Below are 15,635 nucleotides of genomic sequence, written 5' to 3' on the forward strand. Positions count from 1 at the left end.
TCACTCCCTGACCTAATCCTTGGACAAGGCTAGCCCGGGAGCTCTGAGGACTAGAACTCAGTCTGTGCTGGTGCAGCCGGCTCTGTGCCAACTGAGCCCTTGGGCCTTTTACTGCTGTGTTAGGGTCTGTGTTGGTCCAGGTTGTCGTGGAGAATGCTAGCATCTTAGTGGTTAGGTTTTCTGGCTTAGAGACAAAAGTCTGCCTTCTGTGTCCATGTACGTTTCTGTCCTTTGTCTCCATGTTTACACTTTCTGGCATGTAAATGTTTCATCTTTGGTAAAAATGTATCCTAGGTATTTTTGTGTCCTCTTTGAGTTTGTCCATGGCTGGTGTATAGAAACTCACGTGGGCTGGAGTGTGGCTCTGACACAGAGTGCACACCTAGCATGTGGAAGCCCTGGATTCAGGTGTCAGCACACACACATGTGCATTCTTGCCCTTGCCTGGTTCTGTGAGTAAGTGTTAATTCTCTAAAACATGGATGGCTCATCAGTTAGCTACAGTCAGGTTTTATTTATGGATGGTTTTTTCCTGATTTTCTTTTGCTGCTTTTGTTTGTGGCGTGGTTTTGTTTTTTACTTTTTGACATCTCGCTGTAGCCCAGTGACTATGCATTGAGTAGTCAAGCTGGTCCCAGCCTCGAGAGTGTTGGGATTAGAGATGTACTCAGCTGCCTGCTTTTTAAAGTATAGGTGTTTTGTTTTGTTTTTTCACATAGTTCCAAATTGTAGCAGAGATTGGGAGGTTTTCTTTTTCTTTCTTAAAAAGATGTTCTGCTGTGCTAAAAACTACTTTATGAAAAAGGCAAGAATAGCTGTGTCTTAACCACCTACCTTGTTGAAATTATATGAGTTGTAATTGGAAGTAAATCTCAATCAGGCCTTGATAGAAAATTGCTGTCATGTAGAGTTGACTGAACTTTAATAGAGTGAATATTAATTTCGAACCATCAAAGGGTTTTGTACATTGCTTTTCCTTCAGAATCTTAACCTTTCAGATATAGTCTTGTCCTTTATTAATCATAAATTATTGAATATTTTCTCACATGCTTAGCCAGATAGCTGTGCAACAAATAAAAGTGTGCCTCTTGGCACCTTTGATGAAGTGGGAAATACACGAAGCTCAGTTGGCCAGGGGCTTCCAGTGAGCGTGCTGCTCTGTGCCTGTCGGCTCTGTGATGTCTGACACTAGGAAATGACTCTTGCTCTGTGTCCTTCTCCACCAGGATTACCATTGGCAGTGGCGTTCCTTCCTCACCAGCGGCTTCACGGCAGTGTATTTCCTCGTATACGCCATACACTACTTCTTTTCAAAACTGCAGATCACGGGAACAGCAAGTACAATCCTGTACTTTGGTTACACTATGATAATGGTCTTGATCTTCTTCCTTTTTACAGGTGAGGAGCTGTAGATGGCTTTTAAGGAAATGTGTTTCTCCTTTATGAATGTTGTGCTGCCTGCTGCTGCTCCTTTATCAAATCATCAGCCCAGCTCAGCTCTATGTGGCATGTCCACGTGTAGTTGCAGCTTAGGAATGAAAATGCCAAAGTGGAGTCACGGTCACGTCACCAGGACAGCTTAGCTGGTACCCTGGATACCCTGAGTCTGTGACGCGACCTGTGAGACAGAAGTGCTTTCTGTGTACTCCAGCACTCTGCTTTGTAGGAAGGGGATCTGTTTAAGGGCGTGGGTCGCACTCCAAAAGCATCATGGGCTCTTTAAAATTTTTCCCTAATGAGCTGAGTCTATGTGTGCTTGAGAATTCTAAACTGACCGGTGTTTTAATTTAAAGCCAGTCTGTTTACACAGCAGAAATAACTCCCTGTAATTTAAGGAGAGGGGCACTGGGCTCCATAGGCTCCAGGGCGGTGATCATTCTTCTGTTGTCACCACTGGGTCTGTGACACAAAACCTGGCCTCTCCCAATCCTTTTCTGATCCAGAAGGTGATCTTGAGCAATGTATCAATGTAGTATATCAATTAATAACCTCCCAAGTCTGACCCAAATGCTGTGTATACATTCAGAAAATCTTGAGTACTTTTTCTGTATATTACATTTAAAATACTGGTGAAGGGCTGGGGATTTAGCTCAGTGGTAGAGCGCTTGCCTAGGAAGCGCAAGGCCCTGGGTTCGGTCCCCAGCTCCGAAAAAAAAGGAAAAAAAAAAAAAATACTGGTGAAAACCAGGTAAGATGATACATTAAGCGGAAGCCTCTCACAGGAGCTATATGGGTTCTTGTCCGCATGGGTCTGTACCCTACATAGTGGCATTTCCCAGTGTCTTTTCCTAAGTGTTTCCTAAGGAAAGTAGTTTATCTGTTAAGCAGGTTTTGACGGTTTCCAGTGTTTTCCATCTCATGGAAGTTTTACATGCTCTGTAGCGCAGAGGCCGAGTTTGCGCTCACTAAGTGCAAGTGTAGTGTAAGCTTTTCCACCGGAGAGCATCTCCACGCCCCTGGTTTATAGCTTTAAAATAGGTATACAAAATAAATATTTGCTGATTAATAATAAAGGGCACAATATTTTAAAATAACTGATGTATAATTTAACCATGTATTAAAAATTAAACGGGCTGGAGAGATGGCTCAGCAGTTAAGAGCACCCGACTGCTCTTCCACAGGTCATGAGTTCAATTCCCAGCAACCACATGGTGGCTCACAACCATCTGTAAAGAGATCTGATGCCCTCTTCTGGTGTATCTGAAGACAGCTACAGTGTACTTATATATAATAAATAAATAAATCTTTAAAAAAAAAAAAATTAAACAACTTCACAGAGACCAGAGAAATTGCTCTGTGGTTAAAAGCATGTACTGCTCTTTCAGAAGACCTGCGTTTAGAACCCACCTTAGGTTGCTCATAACCACCTGCAATCATAGTTCTGACTTCCCGTGTCATAGGGCATCTGTACATGTCCATCCAAAACCACACGATTTTAAAAATAATAAAAATGAAATCTTTAAAGCAAATTTGATGACTGATTAGATGTACTTGTCTTACATGCTGAGAAGTGATGGTTAGGAAACAGTGAGGTCTTTGTTTTGCACAGTGAAATAACTGTTTCGTACACTGAAGACACTGTGGTTCATGAGTGTGCTGTAGTCCGGAATCTGAGCTGGGTGTTTGAGTCAGTGCTCACTGGTGTGTGCTGTGGTGGCTGGTGTGATACTATGAGCATGCTCTGTGTCCAAGGCTGCGCTGAGTGTGATACAGGACAAGTGAGTGCTGGGAACAGCTCAGTTTCATTGCGTGTTGATCTGGAAGTAGTTGCTGGTTTCATGCTGCCACATTCAATTGCACATAGCAGGATTCTCAACCTTCCAATGCTGTGATCCCTTAAAACGTCCCTCATGGTATGGTGATCTTCAACCATAAAAGCATTTCATAGCTACTTGAAAACTAATTTTGCTCCTGTTATGAATCATAATGTAAATATCTGATATGTAAGATATCTCATATGTGACCCAAAGGGGTCACAGTTTTAGGTTTAGAGCCACTGCAGTATAGGCACAGCCATTAAAGAGCTTTTGTTATAAGGTGAGGTACCTCAGGTTAGAACCCTGACAACCTAAGTCTGATCCTCAGAACCAGTGAGGAAGGAGAAAACTCGCTCTGCTCTCTACACTATAAACACCCTCATACACGGGCCTAGTAGACAGATCAGATTTTGGCCACACTTCAACAAGACCCCTGTGAGCTTTGCTAGGCAGATGGAGGTCGCTGAAATGAAGGCACAGACAGTGGAGACATCTCTTTAATGTGATCAGGAAATGGATTTGGAGTGGGGCGGTGGTACAGGCCTATAATCCTATCTACTTAAGAGTTCAAGACCTTCCTGGAGAACTTAGCAAGACTGTGTTAGAAAAAGAAGGCCGTGCTTATTGCCTGAATGCGTGTGTGCGTGCGTGCTTGTATGTGTAGCTGAGGGTACAGCTGAGTGGTAGAGTAAGTGTTTGCTTGCTTATTTGAGAGACTGTATTCAAGCCCACTTCCAGCAACAAAAGAAGCAATGGGGTTAAGAGATGTGGCTAACTTACACCACGCACAGTGTCACGGCCGAGTGCTATGCAGTACCTCACTGCCTGCTTCTCTGCTGGGCGTTTTGGTTCTTACCCTACTTACATCACTTGCATATATTGCAGAAACTTCTGGGTTCTTTTACTACAACACATCGAATACTGCTAATTCCTAGCAACTATATTTGAAATATCCATCTAATTATTCTGTCAGTCTGGCAAAAAATGGTAGCAGTTCCATTTTGTGATTAAAAAATTCTTACATAGAAACCATGATATTACAACCTCTTATTTTCAATCCAGTGATACATGTTAGGGAGAAGAGCTCAGCAGTGGTGGCACAGCTTTTAATCCTAGCACTCAGGAGGGAGAGGCAAGCAGATCTCTGAGTTCAAGGCCAGTCTGGTCTACAGAGTGACTTCCAGATAAGCCAGGGCTACACAGAGAAACCCTGTCTCAAAAAGTAGGGGAAGCAGGATAATGTGTATTATGGAAAATTTAGATAATCTTATAAGAAATTCTAAATGGGGGTTGGGGATTTAGCTAAGTGGTAGAGCGCTTGCCTGGGAAGCGCAAGGCCCTGGGTTCGGTCCCCAGCTCCGGGAAAAAAAAAAAAAAAAAAAAGAAATTCTAAATGGGTTTGCAAGGAATTTAAGTGGTTTTATGATCACAGAGCTGTGTTATATTCTTATTATACTAAATAAGAGTGTAAAAGGAACTGGTCATTTTACATGTGTGCTTTGTTTTTTGTTTTGTTGGTGTAATGAACTTCTTTTGAAAGGGGTTTATTTTGTGGATGTTTTTTCTTTTCTAGGAACAATTGGCTTCTTTGCATGCTTTTGGTTTGTCACCAAAATATACAGTGTGGTGAAGGTCGACTGAAGAAACCCAGTGTGTCCAGTTAAAACAAATAAACTAAATCTTCATCCACAAAGACCTGTTTTGTGACTCCCTTGAGTTTTCTCAGACTTATGGCCTAGTAATCCTTCAGAAACAGCAGACTTCCAAGTACACCTCTCCCCATGCGCCTGTCCCTACCTACAAGATGTATTTCAACACTAAAGCATTTGTATTGTGATTGGATTAAGTATATATTCAGTTGTTCTCAGTGAAGAGCAAATTTAAATATTATGTGCATTTGTAAATACGGTAGCTATAAACTTTTCAATACTTCTAATGGCAGATTAGAGGAGGCCATAATACTGACGATACTGGACAGTCGATTGTACATAGGGTTTTCTAGACTCGGTAGGTGGAAAGAATTATTTTTCTTTGAAGGAAATAACTTTTTATCATGGTAATTTTGAAGGATGATTCCTATGATGTGTTCATTGGGGGGATGTGGCTTTTAAAAATCTTGTATTGGTTGTAATTGTTCATATCTTCTTACTTTTCTGTGTTGACTTCATTATTCCCATGGTATTGGCCTTTTAAACTATGTGCCTCTGAGTCTTTGGATTTATAAATTTGTTATCTTAATAAATATTGTAAAAATGCCTTCATTGTATCATTCCCAGCATATGAAGAAAACTCTGTGAATACAGATGTGCTGACCACTATACTGTTCTATCACATGATGTTGACTACTGTAGACACACACTTTCTGTCTCCACCTAAGTGAAATTTTAGTCTTTTGGGCTTTGTCAAGTCTGAGTTTTCACTCTGAAAGAATGCTAGAAACGGTAGTCATGCCTGTGGTCAGATAAGTGATGCATTTAGAACTCAAATGCAGGCCTTACATTGTTACTATTAAAATTTTACATTGTAGACTTACTTTCCAAAGTGTAGTAGTTTTTTAAGTCAGCAGGACCTGGAGGCATGCCTTTGTAATTCCTATACTTTGGAGTTGGAGGTGTGAGGATGATGTGGGCCCGTCTTGGCTGCACAGTGAGTTGGAGGCCAGCCTGGATCACCCTGTTCTTGCACACAGTGTGGGTTAGGATCTATGATCTACACATTAGCAGTTGTTACCTCATGATTGCACTGGATTTCACAGACAGTTCTTGTCCTAGGTTAGGAGATCACTAACAACTTTTTCACATACAACTTGCAAGTTTGAACCATTCACGTGGAAAGCTGAGGTGGTTTCAGATAGATCTCTATCAAAACCCCTTTTGTATTGAGGGCTTCACCAGCACCTGCTTATGAGAACAGATCAGACACTTGCTTCAGACGCAACTGAGATTACCTCAGATTGCCAGGCTAATGAAGAGATTGCACACAGTGGTTGGGCCAGGTGCACACTTGACCCCCAACAGGCTGGTCTGTCTGGGTCACCAATGCACAATGTTGAGACCCTGTCTCACAGCCAAGCAGCCTGTTGGTTTCGAGGCTCACTGAAGCTCCAGTGCATTCAAAAGTTTCCGTCCTGCTGTCTCCTTTGCACTGTAACTGGTACCTCTGAGTAAGCTCACTGACCAAACAGGGTCTGTCTAGTCTGCAGGCTCTAGTCTGCAAGCCCGGCTGGTTTTACCACTGCCGTCTCTTCAGTTTTGCTACAGTGAACAATCAGGATTCAACACAGTTGACTGTGTTGGTCTGCCTTTGTTCTTATAAACCAGCCATACTTCACGCACACACGGGCAGGGAGAAGCGAAATGCATAGGTTTGGTGTCCTCTGTCTAAAAATTGAGTAGGGGGAGTTTAATGGTGGAGCGCTTGCCCAACATGCACTGAGGCCTGGTTTTGGTTCCTAGCATACACAAACACACTCAAGGGTTTCAGGTTTTCAGATTAGGACTGTTTACCTCGTAAAAGCATTACAAGAAAGTGTGTAGGACAAAAGATGGCTCTAGTTAAAAGCATATACTGCTTTTGTAGAGGACTCAAGCTTGCTTCCCAGCACACACATCGAGAGATCCACAACCACCTGTAATTACATCTCAGAGGATCCCTTCTCTGGTCTCTGCAGACACCTGCACTCATGTGCATATACCAATAAATATAAACCTTTTAAAAAGCTGAAGGGTTGTGGTGCTGGTAAGAGCATTGACTGCTCTTCCAGAGGACCCAGGTTCAATTCCCTGCAACCACCATCAGTAACTCCAGTTCCGGAGGGTCTAACACCTTCACACAGACATGCATGCAGTCAAAACACCAATGTACGTAAAATAATTGGGGAGGGGGCATGGTGGCTCATGCTTGTCCCAGCCCTTGGGAGTTGAGACAAAAGAATTCCTGTGAGTTCAAGGCCAGAATGTGAGGTTGTATCATAGTCCTCACACAGAGGGATCATTGTGAGGAGACGATGAAGGGCAGTGGGGAAAGCCAACTGCAGGGGTGAGCTGTCATGAGCTGAAGATCTGCTGAGGATCCAATGCTGAGGACCATGTTGGTGAACCCACAGTACCCATAGACCCTTTCTGGGTAATGGGAGCCCCTGAGAGCCATCCCTTTGTGAAGGGGACCAGGCATGGTTAAAGACCTGGGAACAGCTGTGAGGTATGTTCCTGTTGGTATGCTCGATACATTCCTTTTTCCTCCCTAGGTCTTCTCTAAGGTAGCCATTCTGCATGGCTGTCCTGAGCCACCATGCCTGGATCTGGGACTTGTTTTGTCCCAGGCTGACCTTGAACTCAGGGATCTCCTTGCCTTGTCTCCTGGGATTAAAGGTGTGTACTACCTTGCCTGGACCTAAGCTTTTTTCATAGCCTCAAGATCTCCATGCCAAGATCCAGGTCAGAAACTTGTGTCTTCTGGCCTCAAGATCTAGATCACAGGTGAGCTCTCCAATTCTGGATTGTAGTTCATTCCAGATACAGTCAAGTTGACAACCAGGAATAGCTGTTACGCCTACTTTTCCGCTTGGGTTGAAAAACAACACAAAAGCACTCTGACCCACTCTCTTTCTTTTTTCCTGCTTCCCTCTACTGGGAGTGCTGCCGAGGTCTCCAATGCCCCTGAACCCCAGCAGGGGCCCTTCTCAGCCTGTGCTTTGTTAAGTCTTACATACACCCCACAGAATCTCAAAGAGATGCTGCAGACATGGCCTAGCCCCCACTCATGTCCTGATGGCCACCGTGTCCCAGAGACCATAGTTGCCTAGTGAGTGTTCTCCCTGTTGCGTGTCTATGCTACTCACCGCTGTACTTGATCTGGTCACCCTTTATAGCCATTTCATCCATCTCCAGCTGCAGCCACCAGCTTGTTAGACAGCCTCAATGTCCTCATAGCCCTTAAGCTCAGTTTGTACACGAGCGGACTTCATCCCTCAGACCTGCCTCATCCAGCTTCTCCATCTGCAGAGAGATCCCCTCAGCTACTTCCCCTCAGCTGGAACTTCAGGGCACCAGGACTCCTCTCCAGTTAGTCAACAAGGTCTGTGCCTCGAACCTAAACTTGGGTCTATTCTTAGCAACCTCTGCCACAGGGGCCTGTGTAGCACCTCCTAGGACGTCTGCAGCCAGTGATGGTACAGAACGGGTCTGCCACAGAACGGGACTCAAGCACCCTGTGCTGCAGCTGACCTCTGTGGCACCCCAACCACACCACACTGTGTGTACTCATGAGTTTTTTTTTTTAATTTAGGAAAAACCTTCACCATGGTGTAACAAATAGACTGAGTGTTAACATAAGACACAGGGAAACATTTATGGACCTGGACCACTGTTCAGCTTCTGTCCTGAGGGTTTTTTCCTGCTACACGGCTTATTATAATACATTAAGGTTTGTGAGCAGAAGAGAACCTGAAGTATTTCACACACATGTGCTTCAGAGTTCTGTGTGCCATCAATCTTATGTTGCCCAGAACACCCAGTGCTGAAGGTCTGATCCCAGCTACTTCGGAGTCCGAGACAAGAGGATGGAAAGATCTTCCTGGACTTCCTAAGTTCAAGGCAGCCTGAGCAACTTAGTGAGACTCTGCCCCAAAATTAAAGGTTAAAGATGAAGATGGGGTAGAACTCAGCAGAGAGCTTGGTGTGCGTGACGCCCCAGGTTTCGTTTCCAATGCCTCTCCCCAAACGTCTTGTTCTCGGATCTGAAAACAAGCTAGCAATGGTTTTTACTACCGATCTGTTTTGTTCACCTTTATTATTGGAGAGAGCTGCTAGAGTAGAACAGCACACACTTGGTGTTAATCCACAGAAAGTGGCCTTAAACAACAGAGATTTCTTCCTTGGCACTGGGCTATCCGTCCACAATCAAGATCAGGTGAGGTCAAGTACATTCGTGTCTGTAGACTTTCTCTAGGCTCCTCTTGGTGGCGATCAATACTTCTGTTTATTTCCAGTGCCGAGGAACCAAACCTAGGGCCTCTATCGTGTCAGGCAGTTACCCTTCCGCTGAGCTTCACTCCAGCTCCAAAGATTCAGTCCATTATCATCAAGGCAGAAACATGGCAGCATCCAGGAAGTCATGGTGCAGGAGGAGTTGAGAATTCTACATCTTCATCTGAAGGCTGCTAGCAGAATACTGACTTACAGGCAGCTAGGATGAGGGTTTTAAATTCCACAGCCAATGACACGCCTACACCAACAGGGCCACACCTAATAGTGCCACTTTGTATGGGCCAGGCACATACAAACCATAACAGGTATTTTGTTTTGTAATGTTTTGGGGCACTTGGGGAGAGTGTCATTGTTGTTTTTCCTGCTGTTGTCCTGACATAACCAAAACTAACCAGGAACTGGAAATGACCAACACGAGACTGGGGAGACGATGGCTCAGTGGTAAAGTGCTTGCTGTGCACACCCAAGGACCTGAGTTTGGATCCTTGGCATGCACATAAATTGACTGGCCACACTTGCCTGTCACCCTAATGCTGGGAGAACAGAGCAAAGACAAGGGAATCCCAGGGGACTTGGCTGTTCAGCCGGGCTGGCCAATGGTGACTTCCAGATTCAGGAAGTGACATTGTCTCAAAAACCAAAGCAGAGGTGCTCTGCTCGGAAGGAAGATGTCTCGGCGGTTGAGAGCTTTAACTGCTCTTGCAGAGGACCTGGGTTCAGTTCCCAGCACCTACATGGTGGCTCACAACCATCTCTAACTTTAGTTCCGATCAGATGCCCCCTTCTGAACCCTGCAGGTACCAGCCATGCCTGCAGTATTCACACATATACGCTGTCAAAACATCATACCCATACAAAATATTAAAGAAGAGTAAGGTGGGGAACAGAGGACACCTGGTGTCTGGCCTCTGGCACACACAGGCATGCTACCCACAGAGACACACCACACCAAAAATGGCTCAGAGGGACTCCATTCTTGCATTGATTCACAGGGAGGGTTGCATGTGTGTCCAGGTGAAAGGACACTGTTGCACTGACTGAACTCAGGTGGTCAGTGTTGGAGACTGGTTCTAATGCTTTCATTCAATCGGGAATCTTCGTGACCAGACGCTAAAGGTCCTAGTTCCCAATTGGTTTTTGATGGATCAATAAAGATGCCAACAGCCAATGGCTGGGCACAGGGTGGGACCCTTAGTGTTGCACTGGCGCGGAGAGGAATGGGGAGGAACTGCCATGATTCTGGGTAAAAGGATGGGACGCAGTAGCAGCAGGGGATAAAGCCAACCAGGCATGTGAGATTTCAGGTAAGTGACCACTGGCCACTTACCATATTAGGCCTGGGGTAGCAGGGGAAGGTTTAGGAGTGGCCAGCCTTTGAGGTAGCCAAGGTACTTTAAAAATAAGCTTGCGCCGGAACCTGAGGGAAACAGACCGGATAAACAGTTCTCTGCACCCAAATCCTGTGGGAGGGAGAGCTAAACCTTCAGAGAGGCAGACAAGCCTGGGAAACCAGAAGAGACTGCTCTCTGCACACACATCTCGGACACCAGAGGAAAAAGCCAAAGACCATCTGGAACCCTGGTGGACTGAAGCTCCCGGAAGGGGCGGCACAGGTCTTCCTGGTTGCTGCCGCTGCAGAGAGCCCGTGGGCAGCACCCCACTAGCGAACTTGAGCCTCGGGACCACAGGTAAGACCAACTTTTCTGCTGCAAGAAAGCTGCCTGGTGAGCTTGGGACACACGGAAGCAGAATTTCTCTAGGACCGGGCACGTTCTGTGTTTACCGGAAGTCCCACACCCGCGGATCCCGGCCCGCAGCAGCTCTCTGCTCCCAGACCCCGTGAGAGAGAGAGACCTCACCGCCTGGTCAGGTGGGCACTCCTGAGGCTGCAGAGCGGAAGAGACCACCAACACTGCTCACCCCTGCCCACATCCCTGGCCCAAGAGGAAACTGTATAAGGCCTCTGGGCTCCCGTGGGGGAGGGCCCAGGAGCGGCAGGACCCCTGCCTGAGACACCACCGGAACCTGAAGGAAACAGACCGGATAAACAGTTCTCTGCACCCAAATCCCGTGGGAGGGAGAGCTAAACCTTCAGAGAGGCAGACAAGCCTGGGAAACCAGAAGAGACTGCTCTCTGTACATACATCTCGGACGCCAGAGGAAAACACCAAAGGCCATCTGGAACCCTGGTGCACTGAAGCTCCCGGAAGGGGCGGCACAGGTATTCCTGGTTGCTGCCGCTGCAGAGAGCCCATGGGCAGCACCCCACGAGCGAACTTGAGCCTCGGGACCACAGGTAAGACCAAATTTTCTGCTGCAAGAAAGCTGCCTGGTGAACTCAAGACACAGGCCCACAGGAACAGCTGAAGACCTGTAGAGAGGAAAAACTACACGCCCGACAGCAGAACACTCTGTCCCCATAACTGACTGAAAGAGAGGAAAACAGGTCTACAGCACTCCTGACACACAGGCTTATAGGACAGTCTAGCCACTGTCAGAAATAGCAGAACAAAGTAACACTAGAGATAATCTGATGGCGAGAGGCAAGCGCAGGAACCCAAGCAACAGAAACCAAGACTACTTGGCATCATCGGAGCCCAATTCTCCCACCAAAACAAACATGGAATATCCAAACACACCAGAAAAGCAAGATCTAGTTTCAAAATCATTTTTGATCATGATGCTGGAGGACTTCAAGAAAGACGTGAAGAACTCCCTTAGAGAACAAGTAGAAGCCTACAGAGAGGAATCGCAAAAATGCCTGAAAGAATTCCAGGAAAACATAAATAAACAAGTAGAAGCCCATAGAGAGGAGACACAAAAATCCCTGAAAGAATTCCAGGAAAACACAATCAAACAGTTGAAGGAATTAAAAATGGAAATAGAAGCAATCAAGAAAGAACACATGGAAACAACCCTGGATATAGAAAACCAAAAGAAGAGACAAGGAGCTGTAGATACAAGCTTCACCAACAGAATACAAGAGATGGAAGAGAGAATCTCAGGAGCAGAAGATTCCATAGAAATCATTGACTCAACTGTCAAAGATAATGTAAAGCGGAAAAAGCTACTGGTCCAAAACATACAGGAAATCCAGGACTCAATGAGAAGATCAAACCTAAGGATAATAGGTATAGAAGAGAGTGAAGACTCCCAGCTCAAAGGACCAGTAAATATCTTCAACAAAATCATAGAAGAAAACTTCCCTAACCTAAAAAAAGAGATACCCATAGGCATACAAGAAGCCTACAGAACTCCAAATAGATTGGACCAGAAAAGAAACACCTCCCGTCACATAATTGTCAAAACACCAAACGCACAAAATAAAGAAAGAATATTAAAAGCAGTAAGGGAAAAAGGTCAAGTAACATATAAAGGCAGACCTATCAGAATCACACCAGACTTCTCGCCAGAAACTATGAAGGCCAGAAGATCCTGGACTGATGTCATACAGACCCTAAGAGAACACAAATGCCAGCCCAGGTTACTGTATCCAGCAAAACTCTCAATTAACATTGATGGAGAAACCAAGATATTCCATGACAAAACCAAATTTATACAATATCTTTCTACAAATCCAGCACTACAAAGGATAATAAATGGTAAAGCCCAACATAAGGAGGCAAGCTATACCCTAGAAGAAGCAAGAAACTAATCGTCTTGGCAACAAAACAAAGAGAATGAAAGCACACAAACATAACCTCACATCCAAATATGAGTATAACGGGAAGCAATAATCACTATTCCTTAATATCTCTCAATATCAATGGCCTCAACTCCCCAATAAAAAGACATAGATTAACAAACTGGATACGTAACGAGGACCCTGCATTCTGCTGCCTACAGGAAACACACCTCAGAGACAAAGACAGACACTACCTCAGAGTGAAAGGCTGGAAAACAACTTTCCAAGCAAATGGTCAGAAGAAGCAAGCTGGAGTAGCCATTCTAATATCAAATAAAATCAATTTCCAACTAAAAGTCATCAAAAAAGATAAGGAAGGACACTTCATATTCATCAAAGGAAAAATCCACCAAGATGAACTCTCAATCCTAAATATCTATGCCCCAAATACAAGGGCACCTACATACGTAAAAGAAACCTTACTAAAGCTCAAAACACACATTGCACCTCACACAATAATAGTGGGATATTTCAACACCCCACTCTCATCAATGGACAGATCATGGAAACAGAAATTAAACAGTGATGTCGACAGACTAAGAGAAGTCATGAGCCAAATGGACTTAACGGATATTTATAGAACATTCTATCCTAAAGCAAAAGGATATACCTTCTTCTCAGCTCCTCATGGTACTTTCTCCAAAATTGACCATATAATTGGTCAAAAAACGGGCCTCAACAGGTACAGAAAGATAGAAATAATCCCATGCGTGCTATCGGACCACCACGGCCTAAAACTGGTCTTCAATAACAATAAGGGAAGAATGCCCACATATACGTGGAAATTGAACAATGCTCTACTCAATGATAACCTGGTCAAGGAAGAAATAAAGAAAGAAATTAAACACTTTTTAGAATTTAATGAAAATGAAGGTACAACATACCCAAACTTATGGGACACAATGAAAGCTGTGCTAAGAGGAAAACTCATAGCGCTGAGTGCCTGCAGAAAGAAACAGGAAAGAGCATATGTCAGCAGCTTGACAGCACACCTAAAAGCTCTAGAACAAAAAGAAGCAAATACACCCAGGAGGAGTAGAAGGCAGGAAATAATCAAACTCAGAGCTGAAATCAACCAAGTAGAAACAAAAAGGACCATAGAAAGAATCAACAGAACCAAAAGTTGGTTCTTTGAGAAAATCAACAAGATAGATAAACCCTTAGCCAGACTAACGAGAGGACACAGAGAGTGCGTCCAAATTAACAAAATCAGAAATGAAAAGGGAGACATAACTACAGATGCAGAGGAAATTCAAAAAATCATCAGATCTTACTATAAAAACCTATATTCAACAAAACTTGAAAATCTTCAGGAAATGGACAATTTCCTAGACAGATACCAGGTATCGAAGTTAAATCAGGAACAGATAAACCAGTTAAACAACCCCATAACTCCTAAGGAAATAGAAGCAGTCATTAAAGGTCTCCCAACCAAAAAGAGCCCATGTCCAGACGGGTTTAGTGCAGAATTCTATCAAACCTTCATAGAAGACCTCATACCAATATTATCCAAACTATTCCACAAAATTGAAACAGATGGAGCACTACTGAATTCCTTCTATGAAGCCACAATTACTCTTATACCTAAACCACACAAAGACACAACAAAGAAAGAGAACTTCAGACCAATTTCCCTTATGAATATCGACGCAAAAATACTCAATAAAATTCTGGCAAACCGAATTCAAGAGCACATCAAAACAATCATCCACCATGATCAAGTAGGCTTCATCCCAGGCATGCAGGGATGGTTTAATATACGGAAAACCATCAACGTGATCCATTATATAAACAAACTGAAAGAACAGAACCACATGATCATTTCATTAGATGCTGAGAAAGCATTTGACAAAATTCAACACCCCTTCATGATAAAAGTCCTGGAAAGAATAGGAATTCAAGGCCCATACCTAAACATAGTAAAAGCCATATACAGCAAACCAGTTGCTAACATTAAACTAAATGGAGAGAAACTTGAAGCAATCCCACTAAAATCAGGGACTAGACAAGGCTGCCCACTCTCTCCCTACTTATTCAATATAGTTCTTGAAGTTCTAGCCAGAGCAATCAGACAAGAAAAGGAGATCAAGGGGATACAGATCGGAAAAGAAGAGGTCAAAATATCACTATTTGCAGATGACATGATAGTATATTTAAGTGATCCCAAAAGTTCCACCAGAGAACTACTAAAGCTGATAAACAACTTCAACAAAGTGGCTGGGTATAAAATTAACTCAAATAAATCAGTTGCCTTCCTCTATACAAAAGAGAAACAAGCCGAGAAAGAAATTAGGGAAACGACACCCTTCATAATAGACCCAAATAATATAAAGTACCTCGGTGTGACTTTAACCAAGCAAGTAAAAGATCTGTACAATAAGAACTTCAAGACACTGAGGAAAGAAATTGAAGAAGACCTCAGAAGATGGAAAGATCTCCCATGCTCATGGATTGGCAGGATTAATATAGTAAAAATGGCCATTTTACCAAAAGCAATCTACAGATTCAATGCAATCCCCATCAAAATACCAATCCAATTCTTCAAAGAGTTAGACAGAACAATTTGCAAATTCATCTGGAATAACAAAAAACCCAGGATAGCTAAAGCTATCCTCAACAATAAAAGGACTTCAGGGGGAATCACTATCCCTGAACTCAAGCAGTATTACAGAGCAATAGTGATAAAAACTGCATGGTATTGGTACA

The 15,635-nt window shown here is 43.9% G+C and overlaps 1 protein-coding gene across 1 annotated transcript in view; it reads left to right on the forward strand.

Moving 5' to 3' along the window:
- Window positions 1–5,514, forward strand: part of Tm9sf2 (transmembrane 9 superfamily member 2) — a 52,428-nt gene extending 46,914 nt beyond the window's left edge. The window contains 2 exon segments of the mRNA NM_001005554.1: window positions 1,227–1,398; window positions 4,831–5,514. Of these exon segments, the coding sequence (NP_001005554.1) occupies window positions 1,227–1,398; window positions 4,831–4,898 (240 nt within the window). The 3' untranslated portion in view covers window positions 4,899–5,514.
- The last annotated feature ends 10,121 nt before the right edge of the window (window positions 5,515–15,635 follow it).

The sequence above is a fragment of the Rattus norvegicus genome, chromosome 15, assembly GCF_021556685.1.
Source record: "Rattus norvegicus strain SHRSP/BbbUtx chromosome 15, alternate assembly SHRSP_T2T, whole genome shotgun sequence".
NCBI lineage: Eukaryota > Metazoa > Chordata > Mammalia > Rodentia > Muridae > Rattus > Rattus norvegicus.